At 51.4% G+C, this 23645-nt stretch overlaps 1 protein-coding gene and 3 long non-coding RNA genes across 5 annotated transcripts in view; all 4 read right to left on the bottom strand.

Moving 5' to 3' along the window:
* Positions 1-6638: 6638 nt before the first annotated feature.
* LOC141748851 (uncharacterized) lies at positions 6639-11190 on the bottom strand. 2 transcript variants are annotated; one of them, XR_012589117.1, is made up of 5 exons: positions 11032-11190; positions 10089-10272; positions 7734-7932; positions 7426-7624; positions 6639-7101 (listed from the first exon to the last, which is right to left on the bottom strand). It is a non-coding gene; the product is annotated as an uncharacterized LOC141748851 (long non-coding RNA). The 2 variants fall into 2 exon arrangements; XR_012589116.1 differs by having other exon boundaries at positions 6639-7624.
* Positions 11191-12311: 1121 nt separating this feature from the next.
* On the bottom strand, positions 12312-15314 carry LOC141748858 (uncharacterized). Its single transcript, XR_012589119.1, has 3 exons — positions 15082-15314; positions 12871-12913; positions 12312-12461 (listed from the first exon to the last, which is right to left on the bottom strand). It is a non-coding gene; the product is annotated as an uncharacterized LOC141748858 (long non-coding RNA).
* Positions 15315-15460: 146 nt separating this feature from the next.
* On the bottom strand, positions 15461-17732 carry LOC141748857 (uncharacterized). Its single transcript, XR_012589118.1, has 3 exons — positions 17566-17732; positions 16825-16883; positions 15461-16060 (listed from the first exon to the last, which is right to left on the bottom strand). It is a non-coding gene; the product is annotated as an uncharacterized LOC141748857 (long non-coding RNA).
* A 944-nt stretch (positions 17733-18676) lies between these two features.
* Positions 18677-23645, bottom strand: part of IQGAP1 (IQ motif containing GTPase activating protein 1) — a 68502-nt gene continuing 63533 nt past the window's right edge. The window contains exons 36-38 of the mRNA XM_074600058.1: positions 23315-23437; positions 22327-22435; positions 18677-20581 (exon numbers count right to left, since the gene is read on the bottom strand). Coding sequence (XP_074456159.1) covers positions 20468-20581; positions 22327-22435; positions 23315-23437 — 346 coding nt within the window. The 3' untranslated portion in view covers positions 18677-20467. The remainder of the gene's footprint in view (positions 20582-22326; positions 22436-23314; positions 23438-23645) is intronic.

Consider the following 23645-nt stretch of genomic DNA (forward strand, 5'->3'; position numbering starts at 1 on the left):
GCCTCAACAGTCTAGGTAGATCAAACTAACCATAGACTCCTATTGATGTTCCACCTACCCCAGAGTTTACGTGACCGGGCAGAGCAGCTCCGAGCCAAACACACACAAGCACAGACCGACATTACACAGAACACTACAAACAATGCACCTCACAAATGAGGGAAAACTCTCAGCAAGAAGGATGACACCAACATAAGTGACTGTTGGGCAAGAAGACCTGCAAGACCACAATGGTGACACGAGAAGGCTCTAGGGAAACCCCAAGAAATGAGTACAATGTAATGGTCCAGGACAAGAAGTGACTCAAACTGAGATGTATGTGCAGGAAGCCTGGCTTCAAGACCTAAGAATTTAAGGATGCAGGGAAGAAGTCCCAGTCACTGAAAATGGATGGCTAGAGAACAGAGCTGCTCACGCAGCCAGGAACAATGCTGCAGTTGAGGACCACCCAGAAACTTCCGAGATGCAAGGCCGATCCACTGTTTAAGCTTATAATGCAAGAAAAGTGGGGCCTGACTGGGGCAGTGCCAATGAGTTCTGGCATTCAAGACTCTTGGGATGGTGTCTGAAGTACAGGCTGTGCTCCTCAAGTGTAAAGAGAGCATGGAGACCCAAGGAAGGTTTAGGACACAGAAGACAGACCACACAAACAACACAACAGATGCAGGCTGGAACCACCCTGCCCAGCTCATGCTAGCATTGTGCTGAAGACTAACCCGCTCCCTTTACCTGCTCAAAGGGGATGGCTCCAGGACAGCCCTCTGCCCTTCTCTAACTTTAAGAGGCCTCCCTGCAAATCACAAACTTCTCCCTTTCCAGCCCCTCCCCAGCCCTGGCCACTCAACTTAGCTTTCAGAGGGCTGGAGGTCTTAAATCTGATGTCGACAGAAAAAAAAAAAAAAACAGCACATCGACTATCTGGGACATTCCTGTAGTCACCAGGTTCATCATCATCATCATCTACAATTAAAGAAAACCAAACAGTGACAGCAAGAAGTTTCAGAGAGGCCACCGCCAACCTCTTCCACAATTTCCCCTTCCTCAAAAGCACAATGGGATTCCACTCAGCTGCTCCTTCCAGAGTCAAATGCTGTGGCCATCATTGCTTGAGATACCAAGAAACAAAGTTACTGTTGCACATGTGAGAAATCACCAGCCACAAGCTCCTCCTCACTGCTGCCTCGGCTCACCTCTAATGCTCACCCACTTCCAAAGATGGCTCACAGGGCACCTGCAAAACCAGAAGATAAATAATTAACCAGGTTGCCGTATAATACTTCACTATTAAGACACCAATGTGGCCCACAACCGCCTCACCTTCTCAGCACGCTCATCAGCATGTGGCTTAGTCCCTCTGAGCCTGCATCCTGCACCTGAAAAAAAAAAGCCAACCAAAAGACATATGCTGACATACTGCCCGACACCACAGCCTGCCTACAGCCATTCCTGTCTCCTACTCCTTTACCCTGGCCTCTCGCTCACCTGCCCTCCATGGTTTTGGGCTGCTGCTTTGAGGCTTACAAACTACCTGTAAAACAGACAAAGGACACTAAAAACTTCACCCACAATATAACATCTGAGAAGAATTGCTGCTTCAGCCCACTATTCATTGACCACCTTGCCCGAGAGTCACATCCGGTGCCAATATCCTGCTTTACTCATCACTTCATACCTTCAAAATGAAAAAAAAAAAAACAACCCACACCCCACCACCAAGCCATAATATAATGATATAGCCACCAGTCACATCTTCCCTCCAGCACCGTGAACTGACCCACCTTCTTACAGGGTCCCGCTTGCCTTCTCCATGACTCTTTGGTGCACATCTTGTCCCTCTGCATCTGAAAAAATTAGTAAACAAGTCACCCAGATGCTGATCAGTAGCTGAACAATTCCAGGGGTCTTGTTTCCATTTAGGAATATCATCTAGGCTCCAACTACAACCTGCCATTAAAAAAAAATTGGACCCAACATTAATCCCCACACATACAAGCCTTAACACCTTCAATCTGCTTCACTACTGCCAAACAGTAGTGAAGCAGGAGGCTCCCAGGAGGCTCCAATCATCCCCATAACACACTATGGAAATGACTGTCCCTACCAATGGCTGCTTGATCCCAGATGACTGTACAACCTTTGGCTAAACAGTCTTGGCAGATCAACATATTACCCATAGACTCTTATTGCTGTTCCACCTACCCCTGACTCTACACCCCCAGGCAGGGCAGCTCCACGCCAAACACACCCACGTGCAGCCCAACACCACACAGCACTATAGACAACAACGTGACTCCAAGATGAGAGAAAACTCTCCACAAGAAGAATGACTTTCAGACAAGAGATGCTGTTGGGCAAGAAGACCAATGGCCACAGCACGGACGTGAGGAGGCTCTGTGGCAAAGTCATAAAAATCATAAAAGAGTCAAATGTAACAGCCCATTCCAAGAAGTTCCTGTCAAAATGGAGATGACATATGTGCAGGAAGCCTGGCTTCAAGACCTGAGAATGTAAGGATGCAGGGAAGAAATCCCAGTTCATAAAAGCAGATGGCTAGAGCTGCTATAGCTCAGAGAACAGAGCTGCTCATGCAGCCACGAACGATGCTGCAAAAGAGGACCATCTAGAAACTTCCAAGAGGCAAGTCCGATCTGCACTTTAAAATTGTTATGCAAGAAGTGCCCATTGGGCACTCTGCCAATTAGCACAGGCATTCGAGACTCTACAGGGGCTGCCCAAGGCACATGCTGTGCCCCTTGAGTGCAAAGAGAAACGAGGATTTCAAAACCTAAGGAAAGTCCAAGACACAGAAGACAGAGCACACAAACTACACAACAACAGACACAGGCCAGAACTGCCCTGCCCAGCACACGCTAGCTTTGTGCTGAAGAGTAATCCACTCCCTTTACCTACTCAGAGGACACTCCTTCTGGATAGCCTTCTGCTCTACCCTGACTTGAAAACTCCTCCCTGAAACTGTCAACCTTGGCCCCCCTCCAGCGCCTGTGCCTCTACTTAGCTTTCAGACAGCCAGGGGTCGGAATTCATCCTTGACAAAGAACCCACAACAAACAGCTAACTGATGTGTTCCTGCAGTCACCAGGTTCCTCTTCAACTGTAAAACAAAAAGAAACCATGGCTCCAGCAGTGACCACCCTGATAGTAGAGGCCAAGCTCTTCTACAGCACCCTCATCCTCAGAGGTGCCATGGCAATCTGCTCACCTGTTTCACACCGATTCTAGAGTCAGAGGCTGCAGCAGCAATTACTTACGACACCTAAGATACCAACAAACACAAAATTACCATTGCATTTCTGTGAAATCACCAGTCCCATGCTCCTCCTCAATACTATCCAGCTCACCTCAAATGGAAGGGACTAGAACAGACCAGACCCTCTTGACACCCAAATCCAAATGCAAAACCCATATGATAAAGACTGCTGAACCTGCCTCCATTTCTTAGCCAAGCCCCAGCACCAAAACTTTTAGAAACCTCTTCTCCTCAACTGTCAGGGAAGGACCCCCACTTCTTCTTGACAGCTCCCATTCCATATTTGTGACCCTGAAACCCCTGTGTCAGCCACTCCTCAGGAGCTGCTCTTCTGAGCCATGCCCTGTGTTCAGCAGGCACCTCCTATCTTCTGTCTTCCCACGGACTCTGGGCTCTGCTATAGACCCACAAAATAAGTAATGCCCTGACACAATCTACGAGGGGCCTGCTGCAAGCTGCAAAAACTCTAGGGACACCACGTCACTCTTTGGGCAATGGGGAAAGGTGATGAGCCATGCCATACCCTGAATGACACTATGCCTTACATCCCTGCTGCTTTCTTGAGAAGTGCTAAAGTACAATATGCAGATGCATACAAAATGCTCACCTTAACCCCTACAATATAATCTCATCATCAACCCAATTAAGAGAAACAAGATCAGCAACTCACACAGCATACTGCAAAACCGGTGGAAAAAATCTCTGGCCCATCTTCAATAAAGTTAGGAATTCTAGGAAAATGCAGCCCTCCTAGAATACAGGAAAGCACACTATTAAACCATCTGGGCATCCCCTAAACACTCATCACAAAGTTACTGACCTGAAAAAAAGGAAACAAAAAAGCTGCATACCAGTCAACTTTCTACTATACAGGTGGCAGGATGTGTACTGGTCCTGAAGGTCTTAGCTCAGCCTTCTTACCTCTGCCTCCCTAAATACCAAAACATGCCTGCCCCAAAGCTGCAGCCAAGTGAAGGACCAGCAGAGCACCAACCCCAGAGGAGCCCAGCAGCAGAACAAGCTCCTGAGCTGAGCCTGTGGCTCATATACCCCGGGCCCCGCCCACTGCCCTTCCCACAATCCCCTGGAGAAAGGGGCGGGGACAAACACACACACACACACCCCCCCCCCGAAGACAAAGAGGTGGCCACAGGGATAGGAGCTCCTTTTCTTATGCCTTAAGTTCCCAGCAGGCAAAGCAACAGTCATTTTTATTTCTATTGGGCACTTGCCTCTGGTGATTCTCTTACCGCTTTTGTTTGAGTTCTGTCTACTTGTTGCTGTAGAGAAGAGAGTTCTGCAGGCGTCACTTTATTTTTGCGATCTTCAGATATTTTTGTGGTTAATTGGTAATCATGTTTTATGGTTTTAGAAGAGTGCTGGAAGCAGGTGATTTCCAGAAGACTGATGAGCACTTCCTGGATCCTAGAGGACTAAATCGCCATGGAGACACGTGTCGGCGGACTGCGGGACGTCCTGGAGGACTTAAAGTGCCATAGAGAGGCGCGTCAGTGGACTGAGGGGCGTAGTGGAGAACTAAAGTGCCATGGAGAGGCATGTCGGCTGACTGAGGGGCGTCCTGGAGGATTAAAGTGCCATAGAGAGGCGCGTCGGCTGACTGAGCGGCGTCCTGGAGGACTAAAGTGCCATAGAGAGGCGCGTCGGCTGACTGAGCGGCGTCCTGGAGGACTAAAGTGCCATAGAGAGGCGCGTCGGCTGACTGAGCGGCACCTCGGAGGACTAAAGTGCCATAGAGAGGCGCGTCGGCTGACTGAGCGGCGTCCTGGAGGACTAAAGTGCCATAGAGAGGCCCGTCGGCTGACTGAGCGGCGCCCTGGAGGACTAAAGTGCCATAGAGAGGCCCGTCGGCTGACTGAGCGGCGCCCTGGAGGACTAAAGTGCCATAGAGAGGCGCGTCGGCGGACTGAGCGGCACCTCGGAGGACTAAAGTGCCATAGAGAGGCGCGTCGGCTGACTGAGCGGCACCTCGGAGGACTAAAGTGCCATAGAGAGGCCCGTCGGCTGACTGAGCGGCGCCCTGGAGGACTAAAGTGCCATAGAGAGGCGCGTCGGCTGACTGAGGGGCGTCCTGGGGGACTAAAGTGCCATAGAGAGGCGCGTCGGCTGACTGAGCGGCGTCCTGGAGGACTAAAGTGCCATAGAGAGGCCCGTCGGCTGACTGAGCGGCGCCCTGGAGGACTAAAGTGCCATAGAGAGGCCCGTCGGCTGACTGAGCGGCGCCCTGGAGGACTAAAGTGCCATAGAGAGGCGCGTCGGCTGACTGAGCGGCGCCCTGGAGGACTAAAGTGCCATAGAGAGGCGCGTCGGCTGACTGAGCGGCACCTCGGAGGACTAAAGTGCCATAGAGAGGCCCGTCGGCTGACTGAGCGGCACCTCGGAGGACTAAAGTGCCATAGAGAGGCCCGTCGGCTGACTGAGCGGCACCTCGGAGGACTAAAGTGCCATAGAGAGGCCCGTCGGCTGACTGAGCGGCACCTCGGAGGACTAAAGTGCCATAGAGAGGCCCGTCGGCTGACTGAGCGGCACCTCGGAGGACTAAAGTGCCATAGAGAGGCGCGTCGGCTGACTGAGCGGCGTCCTGGAGGACTAAAGTGCCATAGAGAGGCCCGTCGGCTGACTGAGCGGCGCCCTGGAGGACTAAAGTGCCATAGAGAGGCGCGTCGGCTGACTGAGCGGCGTCCTGGAGGACTAAAGTGCCATAGAGAGGCGCGTCGGCTGACTGAGCGGCGTCCTGGAGGACTAAAGTGCCATAGAGAGGCGCGTCGGCGGACTGAGGGGCTATGGAAATGGACAACAGGAAAACTGCCGGGCACAGACGGGGGCGCGGTAACGCGTAATAGCCGCCACTGGAGCGCCGACGGCCGCTCTCGAAGCCGGGCGGGCTGCACCGATCGCGCTCCAGGTGGCGCGGAGCTCGACGGAGTCCCGGCGGTCCTGGTTCGCCCTCCGGCCGCCGTGCTCTCGAGACCGGCGCCGGAACGGCTCCCGCGAAACCGCGCATGCGCACGAGCTGCGGAACCAACGCACAGCGCCGCCGGGGCGGGGGGCAAGGCGAGCCGGAGGCGCGGCCACAGCGCACGGAGGAGCGCACACCTGCAGGACCGGCCTTCAGCCGCCGGGCGGCAGCCTCCCCTTAGTTATTTACACATTATCTATTTAGGGAATTTATATCACCTGTTTGCACTTATGTAGAAAATCTGCTTAGATTTTAACATTTATGATACAGAATATCTATTTAGACTGTCTGCTTACACATCTATTTTGACACTAATATCTTTTTATAAATACATTTTTAAAAATATTTTTATTTCTAGGATCTTTTATATAACACAAGCACAGAATCATAGAATCCTTAGACATACAGGTTTTTATTTTGAAGTTATTTTACATACATAATATTATTTCTCAGTATATATATTTCTCATATATAAATGAGAGATTGTTCTCTATTTCAGTGCCTCGCGCCCATAGTTACAGGTTTTCACATTTTTTTAACGCATTCCAAGATTTTCAGACGTTTTGGGGCTGTGAACCACCTCATTTGGGAGACCCTCACGTAACCCCACGTCCCCCACTCACCTGCTCCTCTGCTGCATCATCGCTGCCCCAGTGATGTTGCAGTGTCCCAAATGACACCATCACCCCCCGAGACACACAAACAGACAGACACCCTTCTATTCCCCCCCACAAAAGCCCCAAAACTCCCAGACCCAGGGCTGGCCCCTTCCCCTCGGGGCGAGGGGCTCCGCCACCAGCTGCAAACCTGGCCTGGGGCATCTCTCGAGCAGCACGAGACACCTACAACGAGGCACCTGGAAAACAAAAATCCCCAGTTATAGCTCAGTATCTTAAAAAATAGCCCGGAAGAGAGTAGAGGAATTCCATCAGAGGGACGGGACAGGAGCTGAGCTACAGGAGGATTCTGGGGAAACAGCTCAGCTCCAAACACAGCACAGCCTTCAAAAGCCAGCGCCAGCTCAACTCTTGAAGTCAGGATTAAAGCTAACTGATGCCATTTTGAACACGTTCTTAGCGTAACAGTAAACCTTCTCACTGGTGTTGGGAAATGCCTTGTCCCTTCCCTTTCGGTGAAAAGGTGTGCGTTAGGTTTATATACACAGAATAAAAATACTTACGCTATAAAAGTATTTGACTTTCTTCAGGCACTGATTTCACTTCCACAGCTGGGAATTGATACCATAACACTATCTCTCTCCAAAATACATAGTTATAATTGGACTACAAGGTTTTTTGTGTGCTACGCAACGAGGAGGGACATCTGGCCAGCAGCACTGCCTGAGAGAGATGCTACTGGGCTGCCGAGGAAACACGCCACTGAAAGCCAGACAGAAATAAAGTACTTTAGAGCATGCTGTCTAAATATCAGGGGTAAAAAAAATCCGTTACATTCAGTTCCCTCTTTTTAAAGCTTTAGAGCAAATACCTGGGGCACCTTGTGGCACTTCATCTCTCTTTCCCTCTCTCTCATCCCATCCGAGTCCCCATTGGTCTCTGCTCCGCAGCTCCTTTATCCTCCTCTCTGCATCCAGGGGGTCCCCGCTCGCTTCCTCGCTCATCTCTCCTTTGCCGAGATGCTGTCAGGCTCCAGCGCTCCCAGAGCATTTGGCAGGAGCTGGTGTCCCCTGGGAGGGGGAAGCAGGTGTAATGGGGGTCCCAGTGGGATGTGGGGGGTACCAGGGGGGACTCCAATGGATCCCAGAGGGTTCTGGGATGTCCTGGGGGGGACTCAGGGGATTCTGGTGTGTTCTGGGGGGTGTGTGTGGGAGGGTCCCAGGGGGAACGTGGGGGGTTCCAGAAGGCTCCAGGGAGTCTTGGGGGAACACGACAGGTCCCAGGGGGATCCTGGAGGGCCCTGGGGGGGCTCTCAGGGGGTGGGGTCCCAGAGGGATGTGGCAGGTACCAGCAGGTGCTCCAGGGGGTCCCAGAGGGCTCTGGCGTGTCCTGGGGGGCTCCAGGGGGGATCTGTGGGGTCCTGGAGGGGGTGTGGGAAGGTCCTAGAGGGGTCCTGGGGGGAATGTGGGGGATCCCAGAAGGCTCCAGGGAACCCTGGGGGGAACATGAGAGGTCATAGATGGTCCCGGATAGTCCCAGAGGCGTCCTGGGATAAGATGAAGCAGGACATCCCACAGAGCTCTTGTGGGGGGGGCAGGGTGTCCCAGGAGATTCTAGGGGGTCTCAGGGGGATCCTGGGGGGGTTGGGGGATCCCAGAGGGTATCAGAGAGCTCCGGAGGGGTCCCAGCATCCCCATACCTGTGACATGGACGGCGACGGCACAGGCCCCCAAGGAACAACTGGTGAGGGGGCAGCCTGTGCTGGGGGGGGGGAAACGTGCCAGTGATAGGGGACACTCCCTTGAAGATCCTGGGGGGGTGTGGGAGGGTCCCAGGGCATCCTAGACGGCTCTAAGGGAGCTCTCCGGTGGCGTGGGGGCTCCCAGGGGCATGTGGGGCATGCCATGGAGGAGTCCAGGGGCTCCCAGTGGGGAATGGGGGGTCCCAGGAGGGTCCTAGCGGGCTCTGGGGTGTCCTGAGGGGGTGTGGATGGGTCCCAGGGGGAAGGTGAGAGGGTTTCAGGGTGCTCCAGGGAGTCCCGGGGGTGAATGTGGGGGTTCCCAGGCCCCAGAGAGTCCTGGGGGAATATGAGGGGTCCATGGGGTCCTGGAGGGCTCCGGAGGAAAGGTACAGGAGGGTCCCAGGAGGCTCCAGGGGATCCTGGAAGGCACTGGGGGCGCTCTCGGGCGGTGCGGGGGGTCCCAACAGGATGTGAGGGGTAGTGGTGGGGGCGCTCCAGGGGGATCCTAGAAGTCTCTGGGGCGTCCTGGCAGCAATGTGTGGGGTGCCGGAGAGGGTGTGTGAGGGTCCCAGGGGGCTACAGGGAGTGCTGGGGGAATGTGAGGAGTCCCATGAGGGTCCCAGAGAGTCCTGGGGGAAGACAAAGGGTCCCAGGGGGTCCTGGAGGACTCTGAGGGGCTCTCATGGGGTTGGGGGGAGGTCACAGAAGCGTCCCAGGGGGATGTGGGGGATACCAGGGGTGGGCTCCAGTGGGTCCCAGAGCACTCTGGGGGGCTCTAGGGGATCCTAGAGCAGGTGTCAGAGTGACCCAGAGTGCTCCAGGGGATCCTGGAAGGCTTGGAGGGGCCCCAGAAGTTTCCAGGGAGCCCTGGGGGGAACATGAGGGGAACCAGAAGATCCTGGGAGGCTCTCCGGGGGTGCAGGGGGTCCCACAGAGATGTGGGGGGTACCGGGGGAGCTCTCAGAAGGCTCTGTGGGGCCCGGGGGGGCTCAAGGAGGTCCTGAAGGGTGTGGAGAAGGGTCCCAGGGGTCCTGGAGGCCTCTGGGGGGCTCTCAAGGGGTAAGAGGGTGCTCCCATGACAGTCAAGGGGGACATGGGGGGTACTGGGGAGGAGCTCCAGGGGGTGCCAGAGGGCTCTGGCATGTCCTGGGGGGCTCCAGGGGGGATCTGTGGGGTCCTGGAGGGGGTGTGGGAAGGTCCTAAAGGGGTCCTGGGGGGAATGTGGGGGATCCCAGAAGGCTCCAGGGAACCCTGGGGGGAACATGAGAGGTCCTAGATGGTCCCAGATAGTCCCAGAAGTGTCCTGGGAAAAGATGAAGCAGGACATCCCGCAGAGCTCTTGTGGGGGCAGCAGGGGTACCAGAAGATTCTAGGGGGTCTCAGGGGAATCCTGGAGGGGTTGGGGGATCCCAGGGGATATCAGAGGGCTCTGGGGGGTCCCAGACTGTCTCAGAGAGCTCCGGAGGGGTCCCAGCATCCCCATACCTGTGACATGGATGGCGACAGCACAGGCCCCCGAGGAACAACTGGTGAGGGGGCAGCCTGCACTGGGGGGGGGAAACATGCCAGTCATGGGGGACATTCCCTTGAAGCCAAAGACAATGACCTCGGAGAAGGCGCTGAGCCTCTCACAGACCTTCCAGTACAGCTCACTGTAGGACTCCTTGTCCTGCAGGATGGGACACAGTGGAGGGTCACGGGGACCCCCAAACACTGGAGAATGCCTCGACCTTCCCCTTCCACCCCCAGCCCTGCCCCCCATCACCCCTCAGCCTGTACCCCTCTCCCCCTCACAGCCCCTCTCCAACTCAGCACCCACTTCAGGCCACAGCCCCCTTCCCCAAACTCAGGGCTCCCCCAGCACAGTCACCCACCCACCCAGCCACCCCCTCAGACCTTCCCGTTTGCCCCCAATGCACTTTCAGGACCCCCCTCCCCACTGTCCGGGCCCCCTCAGCCCCCCCGTTCCCCCAGCCCCCCTCAAGGTCCCCCCTCACCCCTCGGGGCCCCCTCGGCCCCCCAGGTCCCCCTCAGTCCCCTCACTCCCCCCCCTTAGTTCCCCCTCCCCCAGAAAGTCCCTTCAGCCCCCCCCATCATCCCTTATTCCCCATCGGGGACCCCTCGGCACCCCGCAGCCCCTCTCCAGGCCTCCCCATTACCCTCAGGACCCCTGTCCCACCCCAGCCACTCCCCAGGGACAACTCAGCGCCCCCGTTCCCACTCAGAACACCCGTGTCCTCCCACCTCAGCTCCCTCCACCACCCCTCGGGGTCCCCCCAGTCCCCCCGCTCCCCACAGCTTCCCTCAAGTCCGACCTTCAGCCCCCACAATCCCCTGGGGGATCCCCCCGAGCCCCACCAATTATCCCTCGGGGTCCCCTCAAGCCCCCCGCCGCTGCCTGCCACGTTCCCCACCGCCCTCGGCTCACCTTCACGCAATCCAGCTACCTCATAACGTGTTCACGGGGACCAAGCAGGGCAGACCAGACCGAGCGGCCACGCCAACCAAGCGGTGCGGCACTACGGGCGGTGCACACGCAGTACACCCGTACGGCAGACAGCGTCGCGCATGCGCAGTGCATCCGTACGGCACTGGGGGCGCGCATGCGCAATATAGCTGTACGGCGGGAAGCATCGCGCATGCGCAGTGCAGCCGTACGGCACTAGGGGGCGCACATGCGCAGTGCAGCTGTACGGCACTAGGGGGCGCCACACGCCGTACAGCATTACGGCACTGCGGGGCGCACATGCGCAGTACAGCTGTACGGCGGAAAGCGTCGCGCATGCGCAGTGCAGCTCTACGGCACTGGGGCATGTATGCGCCTTACAGCTGTAGGGCACAGAACGCGGCGCATGCGCAGTATAGCCCTACTGCACTAGGCGTGCGCATGCGCAGTACAGCTTTACGGCACTAGGGGACGAGCATTCTCTTGCCACTTTTGATTTCTGTCCAGTTGTTGCTGTGGAGAGTTATGCGGGGGTCACTTTATTTTTGCGATCTTCAGATATTTTTGTGTTTAACTGTTAATCATGTTTTATGGTTTCGGAAGAGTGCTAGAAGCATATGATTTCCAGAAGACTGACAAGCATTTACGGGCTCTTGGAGCACTGAAGTGCCATAGACACGCGCGCTGGAGGACTGAGAGAGCACTTCCGGCCTCCTGGAAGACTAAAGTGCTATAGAGATGCGAGTCGGAGGACTGAGGGGGCGCCTGGACGACTAAAGTGCCATAGAGACACGCATCGGAGGACTGAGGGGGCACTTCCAGGGTCCTGAATGACCGCCTTGCCATGGAGATGGACACCCGTAAAACTGACGGCGCAGTAACGCCTAACAGCCGATACTGCACCGCATACGGCCGCTCTCGAGGCCGGCCGGGCGGCACCGATCACGCTCCAGGTAGTGCGGATCTCGCCGGAGTCCCAGCGGTCTTGGATCGCGCTCTGGCTGCCGCTCTCTGGAGACTCTCACCGCACCGGCCTCCGCAACGCCGCGCTCGCGCACGAGCTGCGGAACCAACGCACAGCGCCACCGCGGGTGGGGCCAAGGCGGGCCGAGGGCGGGGCCACAGCGCACGCGCCTCTCCTGGGGGAACTCCACATAACCCCCACGTCCCCCACTCACCTGCTCCTCCGCCGACCCATCGCATCCCTGCCCCGGTGACGTCACAGCGTCCCCAATGACACCATCGCCCCCCAGACACACACACACGTGTCCCCTTTTTTTATTCCCCCCCAAAAAAGGAACACAACGACCAGACCCAGGGCTGGCCCCTTCCCGTCAGTGGGGCTCCGCCACCAGCTGCAAACCTGGCCTGGGGCATCTCTCGAGCAGCACGAGACACCTACAACGAGGCACCTGGAAAACAAAAATCCCCAGTTAGAGTTCAGCATGCTAAAAAAGTAGGGCAGAAGAGACGAGAGTAGAGGAATTCCCTCAGACCGAGGGACGGGACAGGAGCTGAGCTACAGGAAGATTCTGGGGAAACAGCTCAGCTCCAAACACAGCACAGCCTTCAAAAGCCAGCGCCAGCTCAACTCTTAAAGCCAGGATTAAGGCTAACCAATGACATTTTGAACACGTTCTTAGCGTAAGGGCGAACACTCTGGCCGGCACTGGGAAACACCTGGCCCCTTCGTTCCACTGCAGCTGCAGGGAGATCCCTCACTCCTCGTGCGGGCCGGCCCGAGCGGGCTGAGCCGTAACCAGAATCCATGCTGACAGCCACCACCGCAGCTACGGCCCTCACGCTGCTGCCACTGCTCACCTCGCTCGCTGGGTCGATGCAGCCGAGAGGGACGGGTCAAACCCTGAAGAGCCAAAGAAGCAATAAAGAACAAAGCTCGGTCATTCGCTCCGTGCTGAAAAGGGGTGCCTGCGTTTACATATGCTCTTTAAAAATAAAAGTATATGACTTTCCTGTAGCACTAGTTCAACTTGCACAGCTGTGAACTGATACCAGTAAACTACCCCTCTGCAAAAAACGCAGCTGTCATTTGACTCCAGGTTTTTTTGGGTGTTACACAAGGAGGAGGGACATCTGGCCAGCGGCACTGCTCAACAGAGATGCTACCAGGCTGCCGGGGAAATGCGCCACTGAAAGCCAGACAGAAATAAAGTACCTCAGAGCACTCTGTCATGATAGAGGAGAAAACCCGGTAACATTCAGTCGCCTCTCTTTTTAAACCTTTAGAACTGACACCTAACCGCTTCACTCCGCCTTGTAAATTGTATGCTACAGCTATTGGGCAGTTGCGCTTTAAACAATGCGAGTCAGTGGGTAAATTGTACAATGTTACCTTTTTTGGTTTTTAAGTTTAATTTTGCATAGAAAAGTCAGCAACATAAAACCCCCAAATGGTTTCACTTTTGAGGGTTGGGGGGGAAATCCAATCCCCGGTGCCACAATCCATCAGGCTAACAAAAAGCACTGGCAGATGGGCGAATGCTTTTGGCTGCGTGACATGCTCCAGAAGAGACCTTATGTTGTTTTTAGTGTTTTCTTAAAATATTTCATACAAAAACTATAGAAGGAGAGCTGACAAAGCCTTCCTGTTAACTTCAAAGTCCACACTTTGGAAAAAAGCAGGCGCATGTCGCAGATGTGCCTCATACTCGCAGAGCTCTCCGGATCTTTTCCGTCTGTCCTGCACTGTCACAGCACAACAAAAGGGCGACCATGGAGAAACCCTGGCAGTTGACATTCTGCCTGGGTGGGGGGGGTGGGGGGTGGGGGGGGGAACCACAACAACAAAAAGACCACCAAACTTTGAGCACAAAGCTGGGTAGGAATCTAAAGCTTCCTTCTTCTGCGAAGGTTTGCAAAGACTACGGCTGAATGGAGGAAAAATTATTCGGCACCATGTCTGGCACAGTCATTGATATGGGTCACTAGATCTTTGCATTTTTTTAGACAACCCTGACTTTTTTGACTCACTGGCAGATTTAGTTGCACTAGGGCCACTTTCCCAGGTAGCCTGGGGCTCTTAAGTCACTTTCCTGGCGACTTCATCCTCAAAAACACCTTATTTCACTCTCCCAGGGCTGGGACAAAAAACATCAAACGTCCAGTGACTGCTCCCACACCAAAGGTGCCAGGAGACAAAGCTGTGGCTTGTCCTCGCTGTTCCTTAGCAGCACTTTCATCACCCCAAAAACCTCGAAAAACCTTGGGGTTCCAAGCTTTCCTGGGGAATTCATCCTCAAAAAAAAAAAAAACAACAGTTTCTTTTCCCATGCAGGGAATAATTTTTCCCTTCCATCCACTCTGAGGCAACTCCCTGGGCTGCTGGAAAAAAACACGCCACTGAAAGCCAGATAGAAACGCAGAACTTCAGGGGATGCAAAATATCAGGGGAAAATAGCCCGTTACCTTCAGTCACCTCTCATTTTAAACAAGTACAGCAAATACCTAACTGCTTCGGTACGCCTTATAAAACATATGCCACAGCTATTCAGTGGCAGCAGTTTAAACAACCCAAGTCAGTTTGTAAGTTATATGATTTTAGCTTTTTGTTTTTTAAAAAAAAGTTTCATTTGACGTAGAAAAATCGTTGAAATAAGAGATCCCCCCCAAATGGTTTTACTCTCGAGGGTTGGGGGGGAAATCTAATCCCTGGTGGCACAATCCATCAGGCTATCAAAAAGCACCGGCAGATCAGTGAATGCTTTTGGCCGTGCTAAACACGTGAAGGAACACGGTTCTATGATATCTCGACTGTAACAACCGAGAACCCAAAGGTCGGTAAAGAAGTGCAAAGAGAGCGCAAAGTCTCGGTGCTCGTGCCTTCTGCTGCCCAGCGCTTCATCTCTGAGGATCCGCTCTGACGGGAACTTCATAAAAAGGCAACTGCTTTGAGCGAGAAACGTTTCCATTTCGCAAAATCTCTTTCCAACCGACATCAAAGTGACACACTATAGGTTATAGACAAAAGACGTGACGGAAGCAACAACTCACCAACACCACATCGGGACTCGCCGTCACTAGTTACAAGGCTGCTGGTGCTTCGTGGGAACGCCTGGAAAACACGCAGAAGCGACGCTGCTTTGTCCCGGTTCGTCCATGTCTCTCCTTTGACGTCAATCACTTTTGGGACAGATGCCAGTATCTCAGTAAGGTTTCTCGAATCCCACTGTAAGATATCCTAAAGACGTATTGACTGCAAAAGCATAAAGCTTTTATCGTGAACACAGAGGCTCCTTCTCCTGAACATCTGAACTCTTACGAACAGTTTCTTCCCCCTTTTAGTACACAGTTTTTTTCATGGCATCGCTTAATGGTGAGCACACAGAAACACAGAAAGAGAAGACTGTGCTTTCAGGAAGAGAAAATAAATGCTGGGAAGTAAGCCTTGCATGGGCGTAACATGCTCCAGAACGGACCTTATACTCTTTTTAGTGTTTTCTTAAACTATTTCATACAAAAACCATAGAAGGAGAGCCAACAAAGCCTTCATGTTAACTTCAAAGTCCACACTACAAGGACCTTCCGGTCCTTCCTGGTATTGCCAACACTTTTACACAGGCAAGTCACTTCATCGCTTGTCTAAAATTATCCGAACAAAAGCTGTAGCCACGAAAGAGGAGTGACAAAGAAAAGGAGAGGTCAGGCAGCAAGGGAGCTCTGCAGGCTGCCACCTGAGGTCAACAGTGCACTCTGTTTTTGAAAACACATGCACCCCCACCCCAGAAAACAAGCAGACAGACAGAGAAAAACCCCAGGACCTCGTGTCTTTTCTGGCTGCCGGAGCTCATCCCTGTCTCAGCGTATGGTCTCATCAGAGCACCAAGCGCAGGCGATCTGTATCCCGAGGACATTTGCACGTGACGAATACGTGTTTGGAAATAGCCCGGATCTTTAAGAGCGGTGTCATTTTTCTGGCTGAAGAATCATAACTCAATTTTAGTCACTGACACGGTCACGAGGAAACTAATGAACTTTTAAATGTAGCCTCTCCCTGGGGACAAAAAAACGTGTTAGAGACTGAAAAAAAAAAATTAAGGATGATTCAGAGCTCCCACCCATGAGGGAGCTGCGGGGATCTCAGCGAAAGGGAAGACCAACAGCAGCAACATCCAGTGAAGTTTGACTTTCATTCCGACCGTGTACTTAAGAGACTCTCCAAGTCTACACCTCAGTCCTAGGAAGGACCAGTCCCCTTCTGAAACAACAAACTTTCTTTGCTTAAAAGTCCTAGACTGAAGGCTCCACGGAACAATGTGGACTGAGCCACAGAAAAACACGCCCTTCACAGTCAAGCAATAATCATAAAAAAGAATAAAATCCAAGTGACACATCGGCTTCCATCACGTTTCAGTCGGTACATTTCTACTGGCACCGAGGTGCTTAAACATGAACTAGGCTGACACCACAGACTAGTCAAAATTTAGTTACACGTAGGAAAAGAAAAGGCTGTTTCCCACTTGCCCCTGGAACCAGTATGAACAAACAGAAGAGAAACACTTGACCCTAACAAAGGTAACAGGCAGCTCTTAGTTTATCCTAGCTGAAAATTCAGGCTTTGACCCCAAAGGAAACCATTCCTAACTGCCAAGGGACCTGCTCAGGCAGGAGGCATGCTCTGTTCACTGCAGCTCCTCATCAGCTTCTCTGCGCTGGCAGCAAACATGCCTTTTCTGCAGCTTAGACATGGAGTCTCCGTAGCGTCCCTGAACTTGCAAATGTTTCTTCCCGCTCCCCCAGCCCCATGCATGCCGTTACCTAAGCAGCAAGCAGAATCAGCTGTGCAGGATTCTCTTGCCATGCCACAGAAGGTGACCCTGGGAAAACAGGAGGCAAGAAATGAGCCTGTTTGTCCCACCCAGTCAACGGGGACGAGCCAGGGGACCCCCCACCCCACCTCTGCCCTTGGGAGCGGGGCTGGGACGGACCCTTCGCTCAGAGAGAGGTGGCCTGGTGTGGCTTACATCTCAAGCCCTCTCCCTGAGCCTAAAGCCATACAACTCCCCTTCTTTCTGAGCCCCAAAACCAGCCATGCGAGACTGTTTGCCAGCCCCGGGAGCAGGAGACCTGGTCTCCCTGTGGGGTCCCAAACCAGCCCCGGCTCTCCGCTTCCTCCCTTTACAGTCCCCTTGGGTGATGCTGAGGGAGCGCAGCCACTCCACAGCCCAGCACCCCAGGAGCCACGGGCACTTTAGGGGGGAGGTATAGGGACCTGCGGGGGGGCCAGCCCCGCGTCCCTGCGGAGCGGCACCGGCACGGCCCAGGCACCGCTTTCTTACTGCCCTGCTGGGCTTTATTTCTCCGGCATCGCCAGCACCGCACCCCAACCCTCCCACGCCGAAGGGACCCCGCGGGGAGCCAGGCCCAGCCACCCCCCTCCGACCTAACAATGCCCCCCCTCAGGCCCCCCGTTCCCCCAAACCCGCACAGGGCCCTCCCGGCCCGTCTCCCCCCCATCACACTTTGGGGCTCCCTCAGGCCCCCGCCGCCCCGACTCACCTTGACGCGCTCCAGTTGCCTCACGACGTGCTCGCGGGAGCCCCGTGGGCCCGGCCCGACCGAGGACCCGCCTGCCGGGCTCAGCTTTCCGCCCGGACCGCCCCGCTCTGATTTCAAGTCGGCCGCCATTTTCCCCCGGACGCCTCCGCTTCCGGACGCCCCGGCCCGACTCGCCTACGGCACGCGCCCATTGGTCGCCGCCCGCCCCACCCTTGGGCAGCCCCGCTCCATTGGCGCGTCGCCGCTGTCAATCCTTACCACGCCCCACCCCCGGCGAAACGATCCGACCAATGGGAGCGCGGAGCCCGCGCTGTGATTGGCCCACCCTCCCGTCTATATGCCCGCCAGCCGTTGCCACGGTGAAGATGCCAGCCGGGGCGGGGCGCGTCACAGCGCTCACAGATGCCGCCTTGCGTCCACCGTCTGCTACTGCAGGAGGGGGGGCTGCGCATGCGCAGTACAGCGCGCGTAGCTGCGTTCCCGGCTCTCGCCCGGCGATCACAACGCGGTGCTGCAGCTCGGGGCGGCAGGCGGCACCGAAGAGGGTCCTATTTTCCCCAAATTGTTTGTGTGTTTTTTTCCTGCTTTCCTATATTATTAAATTTCGGGGTTTTTTTCAGCGCTATAAAAGTTGTCGGCCTTTGCTTTTCGGCGTGAGAACAGGGGATTCTTTGCTTTCCAGCAGGACAAATTGAGGTGTATTTGCCTTTCCCGGATACCGAAATTAGCATTTTTTTTGTCCTTCCCCTGCCGCCGGGGACTGCGCCCGGTAACCACCCGTGCGGGGGACGGCGCTGCAGTACCGCCCTTGGGACAGGCGGTGGCGGCGCCAGCGAGCGCGCGGGAGAGGCGGGAAGCAGGGCGGGACTCCACCGTTCCATACTGCTGCTCAGCTAAAAGGAGTAGACTGCATTTTTAAGATTATTTTCAAAAGAACTGATGTGTTGGTGGCTTTTTTTCAATTTTTTCCAAAACCCCATTTTTTCCAATAGGTGTAGGCAACAAGCGAATTGTTGTAAATCACACAAGTAGGGATGCTTTCCTCATGGGTACTACACGGGCCTCGTTACACCTCATTACCTTGTCCCAGATTTATTTGGCAGACACTGAAAAGTATTAAAACTATTCATTAAAAAAAAAAAGAAAAAAAAAAAGGTGATAATCAATCCCAGTGGCTCAAAGAGCTTACAGAGTACAGCTGCATTTTCCTAACAATCATTTTATAATGTTCTACCATTATTCTCATCATCCCTAAATCCAAGGAATTAATTTTTTAAATTCTTCTACAATATAGCAAATTCAGAGGCAGGAAAAAAACCAACCAAAACCTAAAAGCCAAACAAACACAAAACCAAGGGCATTACCCCATTTCAGACCTCTTCATCAGATTTCAGTGGAAATCCAATTTTGAGGTATTTCTGTTTCAGATCATCTGGACCATAAAGATCTTTCTTGGGTTCAGCAGGTAGTTTTTGTTACTGGTTGGACCACACATGCATCAACATTAAAATATGTTTAAATACAGTCAAGACAAGGTTGAAATAAATATTTGCTTCCAAGAGGACTGCGAAAAAGTCATCCCCAAGGATGTAGCCATTTCAAATACTGAGTGCCTTTTATGAGAAAAAAAGATTTAAGCGGAAATAACTATCTCAGTGTAGATCAGAGATAAAGCAGTTTAATTAAACTCAGTAATCTGAACAAATACCACAAGTGACCTGTGAATAACTTGAAATTTGCAATTAAGAGAGATGCCCCTTTTTAAAAAAACTAAAATGTTAATAAAAACCTAGGGGGAGAGCTGGAGCAACTGATGAATTTAAAGGGGTTTTTTGGGTTGTTTTTTTTTTTTTTTTAAAGAGTCTCCGCATTTTTATTGTATATAGCCACCACCATGGTGAAAAGAAAAAACAAAGTAGAAAAAGAAACGGGAACTTGAGTATAACTAGAAAAATGTAACTTCTTAAAAGATAACCTATTTAAGGTAGTCTTCTTCCTTTGACAAGTCTGCAGGTAGAGCCTAACATTTATTGCATCAGATACAGATATATAGAACATTGCTCTAAACTGGAAAAAAAGGTATTTTTACATTTCAAATGCTTTGCAAACAATGTTAAAAGTTAACATGTCTCAAGAAATTTGTTAAGTTTCCCTCTTCTTCCCCAAATTCTTTTCATCTGTAAGCACTAGTAAATACATTCCATGGTCCCTCTATTTTAAGGGGCCATCTGTAAATTATTACAGTGTGATAAACAGAAAAAAAAATCAAGAAAAATGAGACACTAGAGCTGTTCTATGTGGCTATAGTACATAATCACGAATAGTTCAGCAACCATTTGTGATGCTTACCGATTCCCCAGACCATAGTAGTTCTACCTTGGGAACTGCCTCGCAAACAAATGGGTAAACCGGACCTTGACCATTTTTTATTTCAGTCACTGCTCATGGAGAATAATTAGAGTCCAAATACAATCTGCAACTCTTTTTTGCTTTCAGGAAGAGGCAAACCGACCACTGCACAGTGACGGCCTTCTCTTCGCACTGGCAACAAGAATTCAAGCCTCACGAAGCTCACAATTAGGCAAATAAAGCATCCAGTTGCCCTAAATATACTCTAACATTAGTTTAATCCCTAGCGCCATGTAAAAATACATTCTAAATGAATTGCTTTTCAGGGGACCTTCTAAGTTGAAGATGAAGATCATAAATAAACAAAAAACCAACTTCCTGCAGACTAAATCAGGGTTGTCAATTCACAAGAGGTTCTTAGTCCTCCTTCATGATACATTTGATATATTTTAGCACAGCACAGGCATATACTGATACATATCTATGTCATTAAAAGTTCTATGTGCAGGTTTCTACTCATCTCCCCTTTCACAGACTTGCTGGCAGAGGTCACTTACTTCCCATAAAATTTCTTATTCAGGAGAAAGATCAGAAGGTTGACATTCACTTTTGCTCTGTCGAACAACTTCATGACTGCAACGCCTTCATACTGCAGCTGCAAAAGATCCTGCCAAAGAGAATACCTTTATGAGCCAGGAATCCTCAAGAGCTTATAGAGAATATACAAGACCCTGTGGTACAGTAGGTTTTTGAGGAATATCTATCACAAAGTACACAGCATAAGATAGAAAAACAAGAGACATGATAAAGACCTGCTCATACTGCATGAGAAATAAAGTTGCTCTAAGGCATTTGAGATCTTGATTTTTTTAATCTGTGTTTATTTAAAAAAAAAAAAATTACAAAAGAGGGAAGAAATAGAAGACCATTCTAAGAAATCCAAGTTTCAGATCTAGCCATCTCCAGGCTTTCCATCTGCACAGTAACCATGAAGTTATAACGTTTCAAAAGGGTTTCCTATATGCCTAATTATATTATGTACCCATGAAACGTTACAACACTTCACAGCGTCACTTTCTAAAAATTTTAGTTGCCACAGGTCTCAACTAGGGGGGTTTACATCACTGCAATCTAGGGCAGAGAAAGAAATAGCATCTCTGTTAGGACTATGTATGTGATGCTGACTCAGTCTCTCAGGCATTTATATAGGCACTATTTCTAGTTATGCTTTGCTCTTGTCAGCGATGCACCCCACAGAGCAACAAGGCTCCCTGCACTCATTTATCTCAGCAATGAGTTTCTTTCAGCAAGCCCGCTGTTGAACAATACACACTGGAGAAGGCGCTCAGGTAGTGCTACTGCAGGGAAACGTTGTGTGCGTTCCAAAATCCAAACCTGGCTCCTGCAGCTGTCCAGCCCAGGCGATGCTGGAGTAAACAACCATAAAGCTATTTCTCATGCTTTCTGTAAAAGTGTTGGCTGTAGCAATGCAAGTCTTTTTAACTGATGCCACCGTTAATGCTATACTTGGATGACCGACAGCAGTTCCCTCGTTGCTGTCCTCCCAGAACATCTGCTTTTTCTGCAAAGCAGTGCTACAAAGGCATAGTGGTATGGTAACACACGTGCCTGAGCGACCTTGGGGAGCCCCACGAACCAGGAAGTTTGTGACCAGCTCTGATGGATTAGGGCTGGAATGAACCAAGGGAGTTCTCAGAGCACAGGAATGGGCTGCATGAGACAGCGTCCCCCTCCTAGTCAGGTGGCATGGACTTACTGCAATGCAAGGTGCTCCTGCGCACAACCTGTTTTGAGACCCCTGAGGCATCCAAGATTAACAAATCTAATGATGCCCAAGTTGGGTGGGTGGTGGGCAGGGGCAGAAGTGGAAGAAGGGGACGGAGACACCAGACACAACAGTACTGGCGTGGGAAGAAGAACAGGGAACTGTTTGGGAAAAGGTCAGTCAGTACGCCTGTTCTGGTAGCCTGGCCTAAGTAAAGGCTGAGGACTCTTAAGAACTGTACATCTGAAGAAACCAGTAAGTGTATAGTGGCAGAAAGAATACGTCACAACCGACTGAAGCCACCACATCCAAGCCCAGCTGACTGCTGCCACAGAGTCCCCATCTCTCTGCTGTAAGCAGGAAGCGGTTGAATATGCATGCGTTTGTTTTGTGTGTGTACATGTAAGTGTAACTAAGAACACAGACCGGCTATCAGGCTTTCATCAGTAAAGAAACAAAAGTAGTCTGAATCTCCCGTTTGCATTGCATCTGTTTCATCTGCAACAAATGGGTTGTTTTTGAGAGCATTTTTCAGACTGTTCAGGCAGAAAACATGTCGTTATTATGTTGATGAAGAGTCTGGCAAGCAGAACTTATATGCCACTATTAAATAGGACAGTTCTTACCTGATAATGTAACATAAAGGTTTCCATCTGTACCCCCATGAATTTTGCTTTTACCTCGAAATCTCCTACTTCTTCTGTTGGACTGATTTCAAATATCACGTTTTTAAACCTATGAAAAACCACAGTTCATTATCAAACATGTAATTCCTACTGAAACAGGAAGAGAATGTACAAGATAAAATCTGAAGATAAATTTCTAAGAATTCTATTCTTAACTCTTTATTCTGCATCCCCGTTTGGAATGAGATCCTAAAAGCCGACCAGACTCAACATAACAAAGAATGGAAGCCTAGCAGATTCTATGTCCAGTAGATCGCATCTTCACACAAGCATGGTAGGAAACATGTCAATTTAGCCCCTGCAGTCTAAACAGTTTACTTTAGTGCCACACATCCATGCCTCATTTAGCACAAAGCACAAAATATGATTCGGGGTTGAAAAAAATTCTAGTAACAGGCAGCTTCTCTGTATTCCACAGAACATACACCAAGTTCTCAAGGCTAGCAAACTGCAGCTGGACAAACTCAAGCTAGCATTAAGTTCATTTTCTAACAATGAGAGCTATTAACCATAGTAGCAATTCTGAGGAGGTACCCCTCCATGACTCTGGGGGTGACAGGGAAGGGGCGGATGGGAAGAGGATGACATGTTTAAATCCTGTTACACTTCTCAATCAAAGACGTGCTTTCACTTCTACCAGGAAAAAAAAAAAAAGAGAACTTGCAATGTTTCCTGTCCCTAGGCATACCAGCCTATATCACCAAAGTAATTTCTTCAGCTGTAGTAGCTAACTCTACCAACAATGCTAAATTCCAAGAACAAAATCGCAAGACAATCTGTCACGATCTCAAACAAATCTCCGAGCTTCTGTTCCTCAATTGCCAGCGCCTAGACTAGTTTGAAGAAAGAGACAAGAATTTAACATACCTGTTTTCCTCTTGCTCCAAGAAGGTTATTTAGCTCTGAAGAGTTTTAAAAGGATACTTACTGGTTACCTTGCAGGTCCTCGATCTCTAAAAGCACTCCCTTCTCATGAAGTCGAGCTGCTGTATATTTTAGAGAAATTTTTTTACTGTTTTTGCCTTTCATTTCCCGAGGTTTCTTAGAGACTCTGCAAAAAAAAAAAAAAAACAACCAAACAAGATGATCAGTCAAACGAGTAAAGAGATTTCAGACAGCAAATATTTATTCCTATTTGGATGAGGGGATAGAACGAGTGTAGCTAATAAACTATAACTAATGCAGCTGGCAGATGAGGTATTTCTACTAGTGAGTTTATCTACACAGGCGCTTGTAGCTCAGATCAATCTTTGATTTTC

This window comes from Larus michahellis, chromosome 9, assembly GCF_964199755.1.
Source record: "Larus michahellis chromosome 9, bLarMic1.1, whole genome shotgun sequence".
Taxonomy (NCBI): domain Eukaryota; kingdom Metazoa; phylum Chordata; class Aves; order Charadriiformes; family Laridae; genus Larus; species Larus michahellis.